This window comes from Ranitomeya imitator, chromosome 2, assembly GCF_032444005.1.
Source record: "Ranitomeya imitator isolate aRanImi1 chromosome 2, aRanImi1.pri, whole genome shotgun sequence".
Taxonomy (NCBI): Eukaryota; Metazoa; Chordata; class Amphibia; order Anura; family Dendrobatidae; genus Ranitomeya; species Ranitomeya imitator.
In genome coordinates, this window is record NC_091283.1 from 560,708,306 (window position 1) to 560,731,581 (window position 23,276).

At 42.6% G+C, this 23,276-nt stretch overlaps 1 protein-coding gene across 1 annotated transcript; it reads left to right on the plus strand.

The window, feature by feature from the left end:
* The first annotated feature begins 26 nt into the window (after positions 1–26).
* TEN1 (TEN1 subunit of CST complex) lies at positions 27–22,524 on the plus strand. Its single transcript, XM_069752061.1, has 4 exons — positions 27–160; positions 6,303–6,412; positions 17,035–17,192; positions 21,930–22,524. Exons 2-4 carry the CDS (start codon positions 6,324–6,326, stop codon positions 22,058–22,060), a joined length of 378 nt encoding a protein of 125 aa, XP_069608162.1. The 5' UTR covers positions 27–160; positions 6,303–6,323; the 3' UTR covers positions 22,061–22,524.
* The last annotated feature ends 752 nt before the right edge of the window (positions 22,525–23,276 follow it).

Genomic DNA, 23,276 nt, shown 5'->3' on the forward strand with positions numbered 1-23,276 from the left:
GACCAGAGCGGCGGGCGCGGAGGAGAAGCGCGGAAACTACATCTCCCGAAATGCACCGCTCGCGGCGGGGATGATGCTGTGACGGGACGCTGTTTACCTGTGCACAGTCTGCAAACACTTGTCCTGTACATGCTGAGCCTGAGAGGCAGGGATCCCTACAGTAAGTAGCAGACACTAACTGAAGAGAAGTAGAGCATGCACAATGCTGGACTGTGCCCCCAACCCAAGCGTACAAAGCCAAGACCCCCTAACTCCATAAACCCTACAAAGCCAAGACCCCCTAACTCCAGAAACCGTACAAAGCCAAGACCCCCTAACTCCATAAACCCTACAAAGCCAAGACCCCCTAACTCCAGAAACCCTACAAAGCCAAGACCCCCTAACTCCAGAAACCGTACAAAGCCAAGACCCCTAACTCCATAAACCGTACAAAGCCAAGACCCCCTAACTCCATAAACCCTACAAAGCCAAGACCCCCTAACTCCATAAACCGTACAAAGCCAAGACCCCCTAACTCCATAAACCGTACAAAGCCAAGACCCCCTAACTCCATAAACCGTACAAGGCCAAACATCCCCCACACCCATAAACCATACAGGGCCAGGAAACCTCCTTAAAGACTTTAAGGAACCCACCCTTAAACTATATGAAGCAGAGGACCCCACTATAAATCGTACAAGGCCGATGCCCCCCCATATGCCCCCCGAAACCATATCCGGTTGAATGCAATGTATAGTTACACTATAACAATCATCCACTAAGTTTCTAGTGTGGTAAATGTGAAATAATTGTAGACCGCGCTTTCTTACTGCGCAGCTTGAGTGTCGGTGTTTAAAAGGAGCCCGTCTCCTCACAAAATGCTGTTTACTTGCAGATATAGGGTTAATTTGCGCCGGCTTTCAGTCGTGTCGTGATTGCTGACAGCACCGCTCATTATACTGGGAGCCCCGGCACGCTGACTGACGGCCCATGCTGCACAGCAGGCGACCCATCTAAGTGCCGAGGCCATTCCTAAGGTCGCCACTCACCGTGTACACTCCATGACTGAAAGCAGGCGGCTCCTGGGAGGAAATAAGTCCTTTTTCTCCCGGTAGCCATATTTTTAGTAAGGCGGCCAGTCAGCATTGTAATGACGTCACCGTGCACATGTTCCATCTCATGTCACTTCTTTTAACTTCTTCAGGGTTCTGAAACCTTAGGATACGTGCCCACGATCAGGAAATATTTTCGCTGCGTGTGAAACTCTTGAGTTCAGTCATGCAGGTAAATCCATAAGTGTTTATTGAGCAATGCGGATTTACCACATACAGTACATTCTATTTTGGAAATTTCTCTTGTGGAGTCTCTGCAGCACAGGTTGACATGCTGCGGCTCGTAAACCCACACAGCGGGTGAGTTTACTCCACGTCAAATAGAAGCACAGTGGACGTGAGATTTCTATCAATCCCATCCGCTGTGCTTGTATCGTAGGACGCAGCGTTTTGGACGCAGCGCAGGTGAGCTGCATCCAAAACGCTGCTATCCCTGATCGTGGTCACATATACTACAAGTGGTTAAAAGAAGTCAAATGTTTGTTTTTCGGGCGGTTTCTTTGTTAGCGCCTCACCTTGGCATGTCAGGCTTGACATGTTGCTCTCCGCAAGAAGAAACGTTACCCCGTGGGACCCTGCACGGTCAGGCACAGCCATTACACAGTACACAGCAGGGGCACATTTATTGGATTGTCAGCACAGGAACATTTTATTCAACCACATCCAATAGTGGAAGTTATGATTAGGCCGGAGTCGCACTACCGTAGAATACGGGCGAGTGCTTTGCGAGAAAACGTCACATAGCACTCAGACCAGTGTTATTCTATGGTGTATCTCACATTGGCGTTTATTTTCTCAGGCGTATTCGACATGTGTGTAAAATCACAGCATGCTGCAATTACCCATATATCATCTGAGACTTGCCAACGGAAGCCTATGGGTGCGAGAAAAAAATCGCACAGCACTCGGACGATGCGAGTGCTGTCCTATTTTTACACACCGTTGTCCTTTGAAAAGCCGGCAATTCATGTGCCGCATACAGTAAGTAGAATAGATAGAGTTGATATATACACATAAAATACATAGATATATAGATGTCAGTGACACATATATATATTACATACCTAAATAGATAGATGTTCCATGTAGTGTAAAATCATTGCAGGAGCTGACAGGATAGAAGAGATGGATTACATACAGTAAATACAAATAGAATAGGTAGATATACAGATGTCTGTGATAAATAGTACAGTGTGTTCAGCTTATTGTACTTGTATTTAATTAATAAAAAATTATTTTTCTGAAAAAAATGGCGTGGGCTCCCACTCAATTTTTGTAACCAGTGGAAGGGAAGCCAACGGCTGGAGCCGTTGTTTATAGCCTAGGAAGGGGATAATACCCATAGTGCTTCTCAGGCTATTAATATCAGCTCACAACTGTATACTTAGCCTTTACTGGCTATTAAAATATTGAACCCTAAAATAATGATGTAGGGTCCCCCTATAATTAATAACCAGCAAAGGCTATGCAGACAGTAGCGGGCTGATATTAATAGCCTAGGAAGGGGCCATGGATACTGGCCCCACCCCCAAGCTAAAAACATCAGCCCTCAGCCGCTCCAGAAAAGTCGCATCTCTACGATGTGCCAATGCTGGCACTTAGCCTCGCTCTTCCCACTTGCCCTGTAGCGGTAGCAAGTGTAGTGATAGTTTGGGGGAGGTGTCACTTTTGTATTGTCAGGTGACATCAAGCCCCAAGGTTAGTAATGGAGAGGCGTCAATAAGACGCCCCCATTACTAACCCCATAGTCATGTTGTATAAAAACACAGACACCAAGAATAAAGTCCTTTAATTAAAGTCCTAAAAATGAATGAGGGCAATAATATAAATAGAAAACGGCAATGATAGCAAAACCAATCCAAAATATACATGCAGGTTGCCAATATAGGAATGCAGTGAACTGTATATTACCTGTAGGTACGAAGTACAGCCACCATGAGAGTGCTTCAGGCATCTCCTCACTCCGACGTGCATTTCGCTGCCAGCTTTTGCCAGAGGCGTCATTTTTAGTAGAGGTTTTTTCAAAACCAATTGATATTTTCCTGTAGTACATTTAAGTCTAGCAACTGTTTTGTATGTATATATACTGTACCTTGTAGTGAGGCCCCATTGATTGTTATTGTGAGGTGGTAAATAAATAGTATAACAACATATATAGTGGTGAGCTGTGTTAAGGGAGGTCACAGTACCTTGAGGTGCTCTTTACAGCTACCCATTTTTACTCTGTGCTATGTGACAGGATACCCGTCCTTTCCTTATCAAGATTTTTTGTGCTCGGCGTTCCCTATATGGCATTTTCTGCTTTTTTATCATGTTCTTTTTGATTATGAGTTTTTAAATATTGTTCAATAAAATTAATTATTTTATTCTTAACGACCCTTTTTGGGACCTCTTCTTTACTCCCATATTTATTTACATATGGGATTTTGCGTGTGTGTATATATATATATATATATATATATATATATATATATATATATATATATATATATATATATATATATATACACACACAGTACTGACCAAAAGTTTGGACACACCTCATTTAAAGATTTTTCTGTATTTTCATGACTATGGATATTGTAAATTCAAACTGAAGTCATCAAAACTATGAATTAAGACATGTGGAATTATATACTTAACAAAAAAGTGTGAAACAACTGAAAATATGTCTTATATTCTAGGTTCTTCAAAGTAGCCACCCTTTGCTTTGATGACTGCTTTGCATACTCTTGGCATTCTCTTGATGAGCTTCAAGAGGTAGTCTCCAGAAATGGTCTTCCAACAATCTTGAAGGAGTTCCCAGAGATGCTTAGCACTTGTTGGCCCTTTTGCCTTCACTCTGCGGTCCAGCTCACCCCAAACCATCTCGATTGGGTTCAGGTCTGGTGGCTGTGGAGGCCAGATCATCTGGCGTAGCACCCCATCACTCTCCTTCTTGGTCAAATAGCCCTTACACAGCCTGGAGGTGTGTTTGGGGTCATTGTCCTGTTGAAAAATAAATGATGGTCCAACTAAACGCAAACCGGATGGAATAGCATTCCGCTGCAAGATCCTGTGGTAGCCATGCTGGTTCAGTATGCCTTCAATTTTGAATAAATCCCCAACAGTGTCACCAGCAAAGCTCCCCCACACATCACACCTCCTCCTCCATGCTTCACGGTGGGAACCAGGCATGTAGAGTCCATCCGTTCACCTTTTCTGCGTCGCACAAAGACACGGTGGTTGGAACCAAAGATCTCAAATTTGGACTCATCAGACCAAAGCACAGATTTCCACTAATGTAATGTCCATTCCTTGTGTTTAGCCCAAACAAGATTCTTCTGCTTGTTGCCTGTCCTTAGCAGTGGTTTCCTAGAAGCTATTTTACCATGAAGGCCTGCTGCACAAAGTCTCCTCTTAACAGTTGTTGTACAGATGTGTCTGCTGCTAGAACTCTGTGTTGCATTGACCTGGTCTCTAATCTGAGCTGCTGTTAACCTGCGATTTCTGAGGCTGGTGACTCGGAAAAACTTCAGAAGCAGAGGTGACTCTTGGTCTTCTTTTCCTGATGTGAGCCAGTTTATTTGTAGTGCTTGATGGTTTTTGCAACTGCACTTGGGGACACTTTCAAACTTTTCACAATTTTTCGGACTGACTGACCTTCATTTCTTAAAGTAATGATGTCCACTCGTTTTTCTTTACTTAGCTGCTTTTTTCTTGCCATAATACAAATTCTAACAGTCTGTTAAGTAGGACTATCAGCTGTGTATCCACTAGACTTCTGCACAACACAACTTATGGTCCCAACCCCATTTATAAGGCAAGAAATCCCATTTATTAAACCTGACAGGGCACACCTGTGAAGTGAAAACCATTCCTGGTGACTACCTCTTGAATCTCATCAAGAGAATGCCAAGAGTGTGCAAAGCAGTCATCAAAGGAAAAGGTGGCTACTTTGAAGAACCTAGAATATAAGACATATTTTCAGTTGTTTCACACTTTTTTGTTAAGTATATAATTTCACATGTGTTAATTCATAGTTTTGATGCCTTCAGTGTGAATGTACAATTTTCATAGTCATGAAAATACAGAAAAATCTTTAAATGAGAAGGTGTGTCCAAACTTTTGGTCTGTACTGTATATGTGTGTTTTGATGAATATTTCCTTTGAAAATGATGTGTAAATGACAGAGAATTGCAACTCTCGGCAGGGAGACTCAGACCGATTTTTCATATATTTAATGTTACTCCTGCCTAATTCCAAGATCTATTGATTAAAATAAACTCTTGTTTGTTGGAAAATCCCTTTAAGAACTCCATGGATCCTGTTTTCTGCCTGTATGCTTCAAAAGCTGTGAAGGGAATCCTGCTGCTACTTAGAGTTTATGCAAACGATATAGTTGTAAGTACAGTATGTCAGTTGTCGGTGTGTCTTTGTGAAAAAGACTGCAAAAAACACTATTGGTTGCCATGTGAAAACACCCATAGAACTGCACATGCTTCCAATCCTCCTGGGCTTCTGACCATGATGACGTTAAAGGGAACCTGTCACCCCCAAAATCGAGGGTGAGTTAAGCCCACCGGCATCAGGGGCTTATCTACAGCATTCTGTAATGCTGTAGATAAGCCCCCGATGTAACCTGAAAGATGAGAAAAAGAGGTTAGATTACACTCACCCAGGGGCGGTCCCGGTTAGTTTCAGGTCCGATGGGCGTCGCGGTCCAGCTCCTCCCATCTTCATACGATGGCGTCCTCTTGTCTTCTTGCCACAGCTCCGGCGCAGGCGTACTTTGTCTGACCTGTTGATTATAGAGCAAAGTACTGCAGTGCGCAGGTGCCGGGCCTCTCTGACCTTTCCCTGCGCCAGGAGAAGAGGACGTCATCTTATGAAGATAGGAGGCGGTGGACCAGACCGTGATGCCCATCGGACCGGACCGCAGCGGGACCGTCCCTGGGTGAGTATAATATAACCTGTTTTTCTTACCTTTCAGGATACATCGGGGGCTTATTTGCAGCATTACAGAATGCTGTAGATAAGCCCCTGATGCCGGTGGGCTTAGCTCATATACGATTTTTGGGGTGACAGATTCCCTTTAAATACATTTAGCATAAAAACTTATGAAGCAGCAAAAATGAGCCCTGTTGGATAAGAAGCACACTGCTAGTAATGTTTATTGATATAACAGGTAGCCTTTCATTTGCATTATGTAATGTAAGCCTTGCTTTGTAGGGTAAGAGGTACACGAGGAGGATGCTCCCAGCTCCAGCGCTGTATCACTATGTGTGGGAGATCAGTTCAGGAGACGTGGCTGCTGGATCCACCGTGAGGACATTCGGAAGGTTGGAAGCGCTATCTTCTATTTTATGGACCTTATGTTATCACAGTTTAGATAAATTGATTTTTGCTCTTTCTTACTGACTGCAGGCAGAATACTATATACAGTAAGGCTATGTGCCCACATTGCAGAAATGCTGTGGAAATGTCTGCAGGATTTCCGCAACTCCCTGCCGCGTGTAAAACGCATGCGGAATTCACATGTGTTTTCCCGCAAAACACAAGCATTTTTAGCTTGTAGAACGCTTGCGTTTTCCAAGCGATTTGAAGCATCGCTTTGAAAAGTGATTGACAGGTTAGTTACACTTACCAAACATAGTGCTTGATAAGTGTGACCAACTTTTTACTATTGATGCTGCCTATGCAGCATCAGTAGTAAAAGATAGAATGTTAAAAATAATTTTAAAAAATATGGTTATTCTCACCTCTCGTTGGCCCCGGATCTCCTCAGCGGCGCTCCCGGTCCGTTCCGTTCCCAGGGATGCTTTGCGCGAAGGACCCTTGTGACGTCACAGTCGCGTGACCGCGACATCATCTCAGGTGATTCGCGCAATGCATCACTGGGAACGGAAGCCGCCGCGTGCACCGCTGAGAGGCGGGAGGACTACGGGGGCCATCAGAAGGTAAGTATATCCTTATTTTTTATTTAATTCTTTTTTTTTTACAGAAATATGGATTCCAGAGCCTAAAGGAGAGTCTCCTCTTCTTCAGACCCGGGTACCATCCGCATGGTGGGCATAGCCATATGCGTAAAGTGAGTGTTTCAATGCAATCCTATGGCTGCGGAATCACCGCGATTCCGCAGAAATAATGAACATGCTGCGGATTTTACCGCTATGCGATTCCACAGTGGGAAAATCCGCAGCATGGGCACAGCAACTGCGGAATCCCATAGGATTGCATGGGAATGCGGTTTTTAAACGTTTTTATGCATTTCCGCTGCGGCAAAAAACACGGCAGAAGCGCATAAAAAACGCTACGTGGGCACACAGCCTAAAGCAAAAGGCAGCACAAGAAAGCAGAGGGGGACCAAAATATGTGTAACCCTTAATATATAATGGTAATAATAATAGTAATCTTTATTTATATAGCGCCAACATATTCTGCAGCGCTTTACAATTCAACAGTTCATATAAAACAGTCATAAATAACAACGATAGTACAATAATTAAAGCTTAAAGCAACATAATGACCCAGCTCGTAAGAGTTTATAATCTGCAAGTGTTATAAGCCAACCCTGATTGTAGACCCTGTCCATCTGAATTTTAGGAACCTGACCCATTGATCACCAGCGTGGTTTCCTTTCACTGAGAACACAATTTTCACTTCTCAGCAGATTCTCTGCTCCTTTCCCTGACAAGCAGGGCAGAAATCGATGGCTATCACTATTGGTCGATTTTCCATGAACAGGATATTAGTATATTATTGTCTGTGGGGTGAGAAACTGAGTCTCTGTTTTGGCTCATTAGCTGCATGTGCACATTGCTATACTTTTTGCACTCCAGATGGTGCTATACTATGTAGGTGAATGTCTTAAAGGGAACCTGTCAGCAGGATTGTGCACAGTAACCTACACACAGTGTCAGGTCGGCGCCGCTATACTGATTACAATGATACCTTGGTTGATGAAATCCGTTTTGTGGTTGTTATTTAATCTTTATTTTCAGTTTTGAGTTGATGGTATGTTCGTGCTCCAGGGCGGCCTGTGGGTGTGGGGGTCTTCATGTGGTGCTCTGATTAGGTATTCATAATGCAGACTGCTGACCAGTCATTGATCCCTCACTAGTGCATAGAATGTAATAAACTTGGCACTCAACTTAAGATTTTTAAATGCAACAATATTTTAATGCAATCCAGAAGTAGTACAATCCAGAAACATTTTGGTCATACCATGACCTTCCTCAGTGTACCGACTGTTTGAAAGAATTAGGTCTGCTGTTATTATTGGATGCAGTTGGCCTGTATGGATTTAATAGTCCTATTCTTGTTTGAAGGAGAAGCAACCAAAAAGACTGGTGATGCTATTATTTGCAGTGCTTTATACCTGTAGTTTGGCGGGCTGTCCTAGAGGAAATGTTCACTACCAGCAGGCATATACCTGTGATCTGGTCACTCTTGCCTGATTGAAGTTTCCTCTTCTTTTGTCCTCTTCTGGTCCTCCTCTTCTTTGTGGTTGACGTAGTTGTCCTAAAAAACAGCCTCGTATGGAATGGGAGTCCCGTCCTTCTTGTTCAGACCCTGATATCGAGGCCTCTGTGGAAGACCTGTTGGATAGTCTTAGATAGTTCCTTCTAGCATTGGTCCCATCTTTCCAACGGTAGACACGATTTTGCTCATAGTCATCCGTGTCTCTTTGGAATTTCTGTCCTTCTTATCCTCTGTATCTTGTCTATGCTGGTCCGTACTGCTCTTGATCTTATCTTTCAAGTTAAACGAGTTCTTCGGTGGTGCTAGATGATGTTAATTGTGTCTCGATGTTGGCCACCTTTTCTTTGGTGGAAATGATGGCTTTTTGGAGATGTTCTACTGTGAGGAGCATAAGATCAAATGAGCATTTGTTCAATATTTGTTCAAATCTAAGACCGAATTCAGGGATATCACAGAAGAAAGTGGGCCGGATGAGGAACTCTGAGACCCCTTGGAATCCGTTGAGCCCGTAAATATTTAGAGAAGAAAAAAAAATTTCCTGCTCCAAGATGGTGGCACTTGCGTAATGGCAATAAACAACAATAAAACAATAGCTGCTACTGTGCAGGCTCCGGCGGCGCCATCTTAGAGGAGGAAATTTCTTTGTCTCTAGCAAGATCGTGCCGCCAGTGCCTGCGCAGTAGCAGCTATCGGATCATCGATAATTGCTACTTCGCAGGAGTGGCGGGCGCTATTGTGAAATAGATTTTTTTTTTTAGAATATCAGTATTACATCAAACATAATAATTATAAACACAGTGCACTTGCGATTATGCTGCAGCACAGGTGCCACGGCTGGCGCATGCCTGCAGAAGGTTTTTTTTTTCAGTATGTATATACCGTATTTTTTGCTTTATAAGACGCTCCAGATCATAAGACGCACACCAAATTTTGAGGAGAAAAATAGGGAAAAAAACTTTTTTTTAATAAAATGGTGGCGTTTCTTATAATCCATGCATCTTATTGCTTACCGGGGGTGGTGGCTGCGGTGAAGCTGGGTCTCAGGGTTGCTGCTGGAGGAAGTGGGTGTTGCCATCACGCTCTGTCCCATGCTGCCGGGTGCTGCCACCATGCTGTGTCCCCGAAGCTTGCTATCGAACTCTGTCCCGTGCTGCCACCATACTGTGTCTCCGATGCTTGCTGCCACACTCTTTTACTGGGTGCTGCTGCTGCCGCGCTGTATCCCTGATGCTTGTTGCCGTGCTCTTTACCCGGTGATGCTGCCGTGCTCTGTCCCCGATGCTTGATGCCATGTTCTCTCCAATGCTGCCACCTCTCTTTGTCCCGTGCTGAATGGGGGAGCTCTGCAGTTCCATCCTTGCTTTCCTGTGCAGTGGATTCCTTCCACTGCCGGGAGGTGGCACATGCGCAGATGGAGATCTCTGCAACAAGATCTCGGGAGATGAGATTTCAGCACTGAGATCTCATCTCCCGAGACCTCTCGGCAGCCATTTTCCCGGAAAGAATCCACCGCACAGGAAAGCATGGATGGAACTGCAGAGCCCCCCCACGCAGCACGGGACAGAGCAACAAGCACTGGTGACACAGTGCAGCAGCAGCAGCACATGGGCACACTGGGGATAGTGTGGCGGCAAGTATCGGACACCTGCAGCGGCAGCACAGATAATGTGTATCCGCATTGTAAGACGCACCCCCCCATTTCCCCCCCAAATTTTTTTTGGGGAAAGTGCATCTTACAAAGCGGAAAATACGGTATATATATTCATTTTGCAAACTAGGAGGCAGGTCAGTGAGGGATCAGTGACCTGTCAACAGTCTGCATTATTAATAGCTGCTAATCAGAGCACCACATGAAGACCCCCTCACAGGCCGCCTCGCAGCACAAGCATATCATTAACTTAAAACTGAAAATAAAGATTATACAACCACAAGATGGATTTCACCCAAGATATCATTTTATTCAGTATAACGGCACCGACCTGACACTGTCTGTAGGTTGCGCAATCCCGCTGACAGGTTCCCTTTAATTCTTTATTGATTTATTTTTTTTACCAGCATGCAAATGCTGTTTCGTATTGTGCAATGTGAAATTAATATGTAATAGTTGGACAATCACTTTAATGTACCAGCCAGCTTCTCAGTTCTATGCTGAGACTTCTATTCATTTTCTGGGAGTTTAAAGGCTTATTCCCAGAATTGTATTATTTTTCACAAAGCACTGTAAATGCATACTTATTGTTAATATACAGACTATGCCCAAAATAACATTTCTTTCTTGTAACTCTGGTCCTATTTTTATCAGTTTAAACTACATTTCCCAGTAGCACTTGCTGTTCTTCAGTGTTGCAAACTTTTTCTCTCTCTCTTGTAACTCCTGACTTGCTGCTAGCTACCCCGATTAGCTATGCACTCTTTTCTTTTGAATAGTAACCTACCTGACCGATTTAATCTTCTGCTACCTATATCCAAATAGCTGCCTGTAGTGTTCAGTCCTCTTACACTCCTCAACAGCGATATGATTGTTGACTATTGACAGATCAATGACGTGAAACTGAAAATGTACGGTACATCTATTGATGCATATGGCAGAAGATAATTCTGTCATATGCATTAAATGAGCAGCATTCACAGTTTTATATCAGTGGTGTCACTGCAGTATATCACTTCTTTCAGCCACTGTTAAATACAGCCCCATCCCCTTCAACTACAGCACAAGTCAGGAGCGAGGGTATGGAGCAGTCTCAAAGGCTGTGCTTGCCACATTCTTGGCAGGATATGTTTGTGTTAAATAGCCATCATCTGCCTCTAAGAGTAGTGTGTGGAGCTGAGCTCCACCCTTTGCTGTTAGCGTCCTTAATACCACTGTTAATCTCTTGTAACGCAATCCCCCCACCTTGTGATACAAATGCCGGATGCTAATAGGTTGTCATGGCAGCCATGGGTCAGCTGAAGACCTCTATGCCTGGGCCATTCTTGGTGCTGAGCCTTCCTTGGGGACCTCTCTGAGTAGCTTCCCCCCATGACCTCTAGGAGGTCTAAAAACTTAATTGATCTCCTAGACAAGAGTCATTACACTCCGGCTGTTACTAATCCCTTTGGCACAAGGGCCCTATTCCAGGCTGTCTCCCATGTGGCCACTGTCTTGCCTGCACAAATGTCCTGCGTTGCGCCACCTTCCACTCCTCAGATGGCTTCAGACAGTTCCACATTCAACATCGTATATGTTGCAGCAGTACTAATGTAATATACTACGCAACAGGCGGCTGCTCCAAGATATACGTTGGCCTTAATTCCAGGGAACTTAGGCTACGTTCACATTTGCGTTGTTGGGCGCAGCGTCGTCGATGCAACCAACAACGCAAAACACAACGCTGCGTTTTTTGACGCATGCGTTGCCATAAACTAGTAATGTTCTTGAATTCTGGTTCAGGGAAAACGCTACAAGTAGCGTCTTCCGCGCCCTGTCTGGTGCGTCAAATTGACGCATGCGTCGTAAAACGCAATACAACGCATACCGGTGCATGTCCATGCGCCCCCCATGTTAAAGATAGGGGCGCATGACGCATGCGTTGGTATGCGTCGACGACGCTGCGCCCAACAACGCAAATGTGAACGTAGCCTTAGAGTGCTGATACGTGAGCACGTGCGGGACATTTGTGCTGCCAAGATAGTGGCCAACCCCTCTGACATAAAAACGATCCCTCGCCATTTTAAGTCCCACCACAATTGTGACGCTAAATCACTTATTGTGAGGGGGATTGATATTATTTACATGGGTGTCAGAGGGATGGTAACAGTAAAAAATACTTCTTGCCCAAACTGAAACTAAGTGGATTGTCGCCCCCTCAAGGCTCTGAATGAATCTTTCAGTTTTCCTTGCTTTTTATAACAATACTTCCAGTTATATGTAATGATCCCTTTATATTGGTTTGCTGCCCCTTTTGTCCACCTCAACACCTTTGTGTTGTTTTTATTTTCTTTCTTACGTTCTCACTTGCCTTTTTAATTTCCATTATTTAAAACCACCTGTGACCCATGGTGTTTTACAGTGACGTTCTACCTTGTCCACTTAGCCATCATCATCTTCAACAACGTTTCTACACAGCGTCCTGCAAATGTGCCCGCCGACACGTTCAACTTCATTTGATATATTATGTCTTGTCAGGTTTTCTGTGTTGCACTGTTAAGCATGTGCTGATTTTGCATCTCTTGTCCTCTTGATTTGGTCTGGAGACTTACTCTGTGTGCCTCTGCCTTTATGGCTGTGTGTGCTGCGGCCCGCACTCGGCCAAACGTCTTCCTGCGCACGCCCAGGGACTCCCTCCCTGCGCGTGCGCAGCAATGCTTGACGTCCTGTGCTGTAGCTGCCAGGACCTGCTGGGCGCAGTGTGCATGTGCTGTATGTGCCGCTCTCATTGGTCCACAGCGACCTTGTGACTGATCACCAGGACTGTGTGTGCGACTCACCACATCCCCTTGAGAAAGCGGTGTCTGGAACACGCGAAACGTGCGTTGGGGTATTGCCATCCGGCTCAGGGTCACTTTCATACTTCTGGTAAGCTCTGCCCCTCTGTCCTACTTATTACCATGTAGATACCTTTTTTTCATGCTCATGATTTGGGACAGATCTTACCGGGATGCACTACTTATTACCATTGCCTTTTCCGTGCTTTATTGGTAATAATATAAGTTATGTCTGACTATCTTTCTATTTATGATGTGTAACCCTGGTGTATTTTGTTTGTCTTTGCATTTCGTCACTTTACCTTGTTACCTTTTTCATATTAATAATACTCTAATAAAATGTATATTTGTTCTAATCATGTTTATCCAATACTCCTCATTCTCCTATTGCTCATATGACTGGGCTATGTAGCAGACCGTGATTCTTACTATATACAGTACAGACCAAAAGTTTGGACACACCTTCTCATTTAAAGATTTTTCTGTATTTTCATGACTATGAAAATTGTACATTCACACTGAAGGCATCAAAACTATGAATTAACACATGTGGAATTATATACTTAACAAAAACATGTGAAACAACTGAAATTATGTCTTATATTCTAGGTTCTTCAAAGTAGCCAACTTTTGCTTTGACTGCTTTGCACACTCTTGGCATTCTCTTGATGAGCTTCAAGAGGTAGTCATCGGGAATGGTTTTCACTTCACAGGTGTGCCCTGTCAGGTTTAATAAATGGGATTTCTTGCCTTATAAATCGGGTTGGGACCATCAGTTGTGTTGTACAGAAGTCTGGTGGAAACACAGCTGATAGTCCTACTGAATAGACTGTTAGAATTTGTATTATGGCAAGAAAAAAAGCAGCTAAGTAAAGAAAAACGAGTGGCCATCATTACTTTAAGAAATGAAGGTCAGTCAGTCTGAAAAATTGGGAAAAATTTGAAAGTGTCCCCAATTGTAGTTGCAAAAACCATCAAGCGCTACAAAGAAACTGGCTCACATGAGGACCGCCCCAGGAAAGGAAGACCAAGAGTCACCTCTGCTTCTGAGGATAAGTTTATCCGAGTCACCAGCCTCAGAAATCGCAGGTTAACAGCAGCTCAGATTAGAGACCAGGTCAATGCCACACAGAGTTCTAGCAGCAGACACATCTCTATAACAACTGTTAAGAGGAGACTTTGTGCAGCAGGCCTTCATGGTAAAATAGCTACTAGGAAACCACTGCTAAGGACAGGCAACAAGCAGAAGAATCTTGTTTGGGCTAAAGAACACAAGGAATGGACATTAGACCAGTGGAAATCTGTGCTTTGGTCTGATGAGTCCAAATTTGAGATCTTTTGTTCCAACCACCGTGTCTTTGTGCGACGCAGAAAAGGTGAACGGATGGACTCTACATGCCTGGTTCCCACCGTGAAGCATGGAGGAGGAAGTGTGATGGTGTGGGGGTGCTTTGCTGGTGATAATGTTGGGGATTTATTCAAAATTGAAGGCATACTGAACCAGCATGGCTACCACAGGATCTTGCAGCGGCATGCTATTCCATTCAGTTTGCTTTTAGTTGGACCATCATTTATTTTTCAACAGGACAATGACCCCAAACACACCTCCAGGCTGTTTAAGGGCTATTTGACCAAGAAGGAGAGTGATGGGGTGCTACACCAGATGACCTGGCCTCAACAGTCACCAGACCTGAACCCAATCGAGATGGTTTGGGGTGAGCTGGACCGCAGAGTGAAGGCAAAAGGGCCAACAAGTGCTAAGCATCTCTGGGAACTCCTTCAAGATTGTTGGAAGACCATTTCCGGTGACTACCTCTTGAAGCTCATCAAGAGAATGCCAAGAGTGTGCAAAGCAGTCATCAAAGCAAAAGGTGGCTACTTTGAAGAACCTAGAATATAAGACCTATTTTCAGTTGTTTCACACTTTTTTGTTAAGTATATAATTCCACATGTGTTAATCTATAGTTTTGATGCCTTCAGTGTGAATTTACAATTTTCATAGTCATGAAAATACAGAAAATCTTTAAATGAGAAGGTGTGTCCAAACTTTTGGTCTGTACTGTACTTCAATACCATTGTATTGCATTATATAGTATATTAGGTATAAGACGATTGTAAGTTCAAATTCCCTAAGGGGACTAAAAATAAAATTATTTTAAAAAATACCCTAAAAACTGAAATGCCACCATTGTCCCCTATTTTAAAGAAAAGATATGAAAAAAAACAAGAATATTAGGTATCACCAGGTAGGTAAAAGTCCTGTCTGTCAAATGAATAAAATTAAGTTACCCTATCAGTGAAGCTTGAAAGTAAAGAAAAATTTAAATGCCAGAGTTGAGTTTTCTTGGTCGCCGCAACTATGCAAAAAATGGAATTAGTGATCAAAATTTCTTATCCATCCCAAGATGGGGTAATGGGTAATGCAAACAAAAGAATATATATCATTTTTCTTTCTTTTTGCAAACGTCCAAATTTTTCTCACCACTAAAATAACAAATCTGGACAACTTTGGTGTTGCCGTAATCATACTGATATAGTGAATCATGATACCTGGTCATTTTTACTATAAAACGAACACTGTATAAACAGAAAACAATGGTAGATTTTCTTTCTTTTTGCAATTTCACTGTACTTGGAGTTTTTTTTTACGTTTTGCAGTACATTATATGTTAAAATAATTCAAAACTGCAACTTGTCCCACAAAATATTACCCCTCGTAAGTTGATGTTGGCAGACAAATAACAAAGTCATGGCCCTTAGAAGATGGGGATGAAAAGGGGAAAATTGGCTGCATTGGGAAGAGGTTAAGGTTGACAATTTTATATTACAGGATGATTTATGTAAACTAGAAGCTTGGGCTGATAAATGGCAAATAAGCTTTAATGGGGATAAATGTAAGGTCATGCACTTGTGTAGATGTAATAAGATGTATAATTATGTGCTTAATTCCAAAACTCTGGGCAAAACCGTCAATGAAAAAGACCTGAGTGTATGGGTGGATGACAAACTCATATTCAGTGGCCAGTGTCAGGCAGCTGCTACAAAGGCAAATAAAATAATGGGATGCATTAAAAGAGGCATAGATGCACATGAGGAGAATATAATTTTACCTCTATACAAGTCACTAGTTCGACCACACTTAGAATACTGTGCACAGTTCTGGTCTCCGGTGTATAAGAAAGACATAGCTGAACTAGAGCGGATGCAGAGAGTGACCAAGGTTATTAGAGGACTGGGGGGTCTGCAATACCAAGATAGGTTATTACACTTGGGGCTTTTTAGTTTGGAAAAACGAAGACTAAGGGGTGATCTTATTTTAATGTATAAATATATGAGGGGACAGTACAAAGACGTTTCTGATGATCTTTTTAATCATAGACCTGAAACCGGGACAAGGGGGCATCATCTGCGTTTGGAGGAAAAAAGGTTTAGGCATAATAACAGACGTGGATTCTTTACTGTAAGAGCAGTGAGACTATGGAACTCTCTGCCGTATGATGTTGTAATGAGTGATTGATTACTTAAATTTAAGAGGGGACTGGATACCTTTCTGGAAAAGTATAATGTTACAGGGTATATACACTAGATTCCTTGATAGGGCGTTGATCCAGGGAACTAGTCTGATTGCCGTACGTGGAGTCGGGAAGGAATTTTTTTCCCCAATGTGGAGCTTACTCTTTGCTACGTGGGTTTTTTTTGCCTTCCTCTGGATCAACATGTTAGGGCATGTTAGGTTAGGCTACGGGTTGAACTAGATGGACTTATAGTCTTCCTTCAACCTTAATAACTATGTAACTATGTAACTATGACAGATTCAATTGATGTCAGTGGGCATCAATCTCTTAACATTGCCCAGGGGCTTGTGCACACTATAGTCTGAAAAATACAAAACCCATACAGACTGCAGCAGTACAGCTCTATATAAAATTCTAGCGTGGTGTCTGAATAAAGTTACAGGATCGTTACTGTTTTTAAAGTAGGTGATTATTTGGCCTTTGTGTCTCTCTACACACAGACTCAGCAGCTACGACTCTGCCCGGTCAGAGGCAGTGCTCACAGCTCATCACTCTGCAGCTCAGCATAAACTGCACTTGAACACGCAATTTGTAGAGCCCTTTTCTGCCCAACTTGGATCATACTACTTAGCCCTGGGAGAGCTGGACACCATGAATGGTGAGTTTAAATTGCTTTGGTTTTGGGGGGGACGTGCGTGAGTCTTTGAGGAGTACGATGACAATTCTTTCTAGTTTTGGTGACATCTCTGGTTTAACAATAAACTGTGACAAGTCGGTCTTGCTCTCATTGAATTTTTTGCCTACTCTTAGACAGTGTACAGATATCCCACTGCAGGCAGTAACTCAAATAAAGCATTTGGGTATTGTGTCTTCAGACATGATGGAATATGAGTGACCCATGTTAGTAAAGTTTAAACAAAAGATCACAATGTGGTCTAAACTATTCCTTTCCGTAGTGGGAAGGATGAACTTGATTAAAATGATACTTATTCCTCAATTTGGCTTCCTTAAATTTGATTCTATAAAATAAATGCTCTATTTGGAGATTTATTTGGTAGATGGGACAACCACCTGGAAACACTACACAAAGATCCAAAGACGACGGTGATTAGCATTACTAGATCCGTGGTTAGTACTTGGCATCACAGTTCCAACATTTGTTGGGTTGGAGAAAACCCTCTTTTCCAAGCTCTGTGGATGACATTCTGGATATGTAGTGAGAGGGTTCTTTACCTTCTAGTTCGGAAGCAGGCAGATTTCCCTCTGTACACAATTCTCCTACAATTGTACTAATTGGAAAATGTATGGCATAAAGTTAAGCAGCTGTGAAATATTACAGCCCTTAAAAAATATACAACTATTTGGAACAATCGTAACGTTCATAATCTATATCATTATCAGTTTTTGAATATTGGCAAGAAGTCAGGGTCCAAAATCTAAGGAAACAGTGACTGTGAAGGAAGAAGCACACAATAGGGTGAAATCCTAATTTAGGAGACAGTGCAAAAAATAAGTTTGCTCACCTTGGGTGGTTCGTGTGAAGACAGGTTAATAAAGAACCTGCTAAGGGCTGTTTCACATTTGCGGACGAGGGCTTTGCGGAGGACTACGTAGTTCCTCTGTTAAGCCCCGCCCACTGCCACGCCTCTTCCTTCAGCTCCACCTACGTCGGCATGCGTCCTGCGTACCCTATCTTTAACATTGGGTACGCAGAACATGTTGCATTTTGTTGCGGTCGGCGCAGCGTGAAAACAACACATGCTGAGGCATCCGCATGGCCTGCATACCCAATGTTACAGATATAGTACGCAGGACGCATGCCGACATAGGCAGAGGTGAAGGAAGAGGAGCGGCAGTGGGCGGGCTTAACAGAGGAGGAACTACGCAGTCCTCCGCAAAGCCCTCATCCGCAAATGTGAAACTAGCCTAAGACTATCACAGCAAAAGACCTCTTTCCAGCAGCACAGCCAATTTTAAAAAATATTTTCATCCTGTTTTTATAAGGGGCTGAAATCTGACATATTTATTAAAAGATAGTATATTTTAAAATATTCGACCAATTACAGAAGGTATGCCTTTCACAGCTTAATATGCTCTATGAATATTTCCAACTTGTCCAAGTAGATAGTATGTTGGATATGATGTTGAGGTGCACCAAAGGATTTGTATCTTTTTATAGTAATCTTTTATGTATTTCAATCTTACAAAACGCCCTTTGAAATTCGAAGACAAATGTGCAAAAGACGTAGGACTGATTTACAGAATAAATATGGTTTTCAATTCTAGAACACATTCCTAAAATATCTTTGTGAAACTAAATAACTTTTGCAACTCTATGTTGTATACAGAGTGTACAAGACACCCTCAGTCATGTTTAAGGCTATGTGCACACGTTGCAGATTATTTGCATTTTTTTTAGTGTTTTTGCGCTATAAAAACGCTATAAAACCGCAAATAATCTGCATACATTAAGCATCCTATCATTTTTAATGAAATCCGCAATTTCTGTGCACATGATGTGCGTTTTTCCGCATGAAAAACGCATTGCGGAAAAATAATGAACCTGCTCATTAATTTTGCGGTTTTTTCGCGGTTTTCCCTGTCTAATGCATTGGGAAATGTCTGGGAAAAACCGCGTCAAAACCGCGCAAAAAACGCATGCGGATTTCATGCGGAAATCTGGCAGAAAGGTCCGGATTTCCACAGGAATTTTCTGCATGAATTCCTGAACGTGTGCACATAGCCTAAAGGGGTTATCCAGGACTTTATTTTTTTTTTTACAATGTACAGAACTACCTGCCTGTTGATCATGTAGCCTATCTCTGCCGACACAGCTTCTGCTGACATCACATTGCCAGAGCAGTGGCTTCTGTTCCACTGTGCTTGACAGGGTGTGACTGCCGCCATCATGTTGTTTGACATTCAGCTCCCCGCTTCCTAACTACAGGAAGCTGGCTGTCAATTAGTATGACGCCAGCAGTTACGCCTATCAACAGAGCAGCCTGGAAGAAGAGCTACTCTGTTGACATGGAGCAACTGAATTGCTGGCACGAGTGGTCAGTGACTGCTCTGAGCTGGCACCACTTAGAAAAGGTAGGTAGATAACAACTACCTGCCTGTTGGGCCACGTGCACACGTTGAATATTTGGTAATTTTTTTACCTCTGTATCTGTAAGCCAAAACCAGGAATGGACCAATCAGAGGAAAAGTATAATAGAAACACGTGCACCACTTGTGCATTTTTTACCCATTCCTGGTTTTAGCTTACAAATACTGATGTAAAATACTGACCAAATACTGAACGTGTGCAGTTGGCCTTAGTTTTTAGGCACATAGTAGAAAAAACTTGTGAATAAACTCTTTTAAGGATGGATTACGAGCAGATTCAAACTGCCGGAGGTGGGTCCCAGAGGAGGCAGACATTTCGCACGTTATGGAGTTGTTCGTGCCTTCAAACATACTGAACAGTAGTCTTGAACTTAATTCAATATGCCACTGAATGGTAATTCCTAGAGTCACTGATCTAGATTTAAGGATATGTAGATGATCTCAAAATGGATAATATGGAAAGCTGACAATTGCCTGACTCTTGTCAGGGCAATGATTGCTACACATTAGCTATCAGAAACTCGACCAACACACAGATAATTTATTACTGTGGTCAATAATAATTTTATTATGGAGAAAAGTCTACGTATTCTAACAATGCTGCTCTCTTGGGAGCAATCTGAGATATCACACGATCCATTTCTATTTAAAGTCCGACTGGTTTATTCCAGTCCTAATAAAGCACTTTACAGGAAAACTTCAGCCTTTGGCTGGCACAAAGTGGAACATAAAGTAACAAGTCCATACAATACGAAACGATCGAGAGGGAGATGTAGCTCCAGTGCTGCTGCTGCTGATGAATCCACAATGGTTTCCAATGGAGAAAATTTAGTCATAAAACAGGTTTACAGGGTCAACGTGTTTCAGGGCCGCACAGGACCTCTTCTTCAGGACAGAAACCTGGTGGCAACGTCCACAGTGAGCAGAGCCGAGTGCATCACCGGTTTCCCTGCGGCCATCTTCCTGAAGCCGTTGAGATTGTGATCTCGGCGGCCATTTTCCTGAAGCCGAGTGCTGCCGAGATTTCAATCTGCGCTCGCGTGACCTCCGGCGGCCATTTTTCTGAAGCCTCCGGCAGCCCACTGCTTCAGGAAGATGGCCGCAGTGAAATCTGTGATGCACTCTGCTCACCGTGGACACCGGGCCACGGCACCACCACATTTCTGCTCCCGGCATCCTGAAGAAGGGACCCTGCTCAGGTGCACTCCGCATCACCACACCTCTGCCGCAACCACCTACTAAGCCCGCGTTCACACTATAAGACGCACCACTCATTTTCCTCTCAAATTTTTTTGGGGAAAAGTGCGTCTAATTTTCCGAAAAATATGGTACATGTTGCTTTGTAGCAACCATATAAGGTGAGTGTATCCCTTTCCTGCCATCATTTTGCTACCAGTTAAGACCCTATTGCTCTTTCTTTTTTCCCAGTTTCGTTGTTTGCAAGTCCATACAATAGTGCTGCTTAGCTCGCCTGGCTTAGAGTCCAGCTTCTTAGACCTTTAGCAAAGGCACTCAGTCCAGGATATCTGCACAACTCCATGCACACAGCCATGTGTGAGACAAACAGGTTTCATTTTACAAAGTGAACCACACCCAGGGATGGAGATATAGTGAGCAGTCTTCTCTCACAACTTTTCAGCTGCTCCTAATCAACCTGCAATCGCCAATTAACCCCTTTTAATCCTATATATACACTAAACCATTACTCCAGGTTTGTCTCCCATCCATTAGGTGTCCTACAGCCTCCTTACTGTATTGAGAGGTAGACCTCATCAATATGATAAAATTTGTAATGCATTGTTAAATACTCCAGGTTTGAACTATTATGCAAGAGGTTGTTCCAATTATAAGGTCTTATTTGTTCTTTTGATGGGAGATATGAAGGTAAATTCATGGTTGCTATAAACTTATAATCGCTATGCTATTGATGCACTGTACGCCTGCGAGGCCTTTTGATCTTTTTCTTATTTCTGAGAGATGTCCTAGCATTCTTTCTATCTATTCTGGGATTCTGTGATGTTGTATTATATTGTGCAGTCACATAATACCTGTCTGAGATCTATTGTCTCACTGTGAGAATTTGTAGAGTGTGACTGTTTGCATTGGGTTTTGGACTGGGGAGATGGAGTTGGGATGATGGGTTATCTTTTGTTTCTTATGCGTCTCCTTTTTTTTGTGTAAAATAGAAATTGTTAAAGACTATGATATTTAAAAAAAAAAAAATGTGTGACCATCGCTTTTAACCAATTTCCGAACTAACTTTGGTACTGACACTTTTGTTTTTCAGAAGTGCATCCTGTGCTTTGTCCTCGCCTGCTGACCTGCATTGAGGGTGTAGACCTTTCCCTCTTGCAGAATGCAGTAGAAGAACAGAGAAGATACTTTCATGAGCGAGCAGAAACCCAAACAAACCCCTAAACCCAATTTAGGAAATGGACTTGTTGTATATGACGTTTACCCTCTGATGTTTTCCGTCGGTGTGTAGACGATGATCTAATAGTAGCTGATATTGAATATCCTTCTTCACAAAAGAGCCATGGGAGGCTGAGCAGATGTTGTATAAAAGTCTGGAAAGACGTGACCTATGTGGGTTATGTGTCACATTTGTTTCTGAAAGTTTCTGTATCTACTTGTACAAGGTGCGCTGCATATTTCAGCAGCTATTTGGCTTTAGGGATAGGATTGCTTCCAATTACTAGATTACAAAGACTAATGAGTCCAAAGACTAGATGATTCTTTTCTTTCTGTAAATCTTTTAAATCTTTAAACTTTTTGCCAAAGTGACATGTGCCAGTTAACATCAAAGAAAATATAAGTGTTCCCTTTTGTAATTATTCAGTATCAGTTCATTAAGTTTGTAATAAAAATTCAGTGAAACCTTACCAGAAGACAATATCCCTTGAAGATCAGATCTTTATGTGATCAATTTGCATGATATCCTTGTACTATTGTACTACGCCAGTCTTGCAGAAATGGAATGGTCTGAATTCATTAAGAGGTGCACACTACTTAATGAATTCGGCGCCTCTTCTTAGTGGCATGCTTCTTCATGCGCTGTGTCAGAAATGCAATTTCTGTCTTAAATAGCTACATCATTTTTCTTGAATTTGATGGCAGGCGGGTCCAAGCTGCGGTTATCCCCATTTTGGTAGAGCTTAGTCAACTTTTGCCAACTCCACATTGCGCAAAAAAATAGTATTTTCTAAGCTTTTACATCCGTTTTTAGGCACAAAAGTTTTGACAAATCGACCCACTAGTCCTGTAGTGATAAACTTTTGCTAATAAAACACTGATTTTATAGAAACTGCAGCACATAGCCTAGTAAGTGACATATTACTGGAATCTGGCTCACAGACCCTGCATAATTGTGCTTTCAAATTACATAGGAAAGAAAACTGATGACAGATTCCCTTTATGCATATTTTTTCTGGCACCAGCACTTCTCAGATCGGCAGTGTTTTCTTTCTAGGTTATTTGTTTCCTTTTTAACTAGAGTGAAGAAGTTGGGTGTTTTACATTACAGATATTTGGCCTAAGATCCTATTTGACTCGTTGTTTGTGGTATTTGTCCTTTATATAGATGACTTTACTTACACTACTATATCTGTGCCATACACTAGATTTTCTGAATGCA

What these genes read in the sequence shown, in the direction of transcription:
- TEN1 (XM_069752061.1), top strand. Translation starts at nt 6,324, where the DNA reads ATGCTCCCAGCTCCAGCGCTGTATCACTATGTGTGGGAGATCAGTTCA. An exon ending in ACCGTGAGGACATTCGGAAG is followed by an intron (nt 6,413 to 17,034) that starts GTTGGAAGCGCT and finishes CTCTACACACAG; the next exon opens with ACTCAGCAGCTACGACTCTG. An exon ending in AGAGCTGGACACCATGAATG is followed by an intron (nt 17,193 to 21,929) that starts GTGAGTTTAAAT and finishes TTTGTTTTTCAG; the next exon opens with AAGTGCATCCTGTGCTTTGT.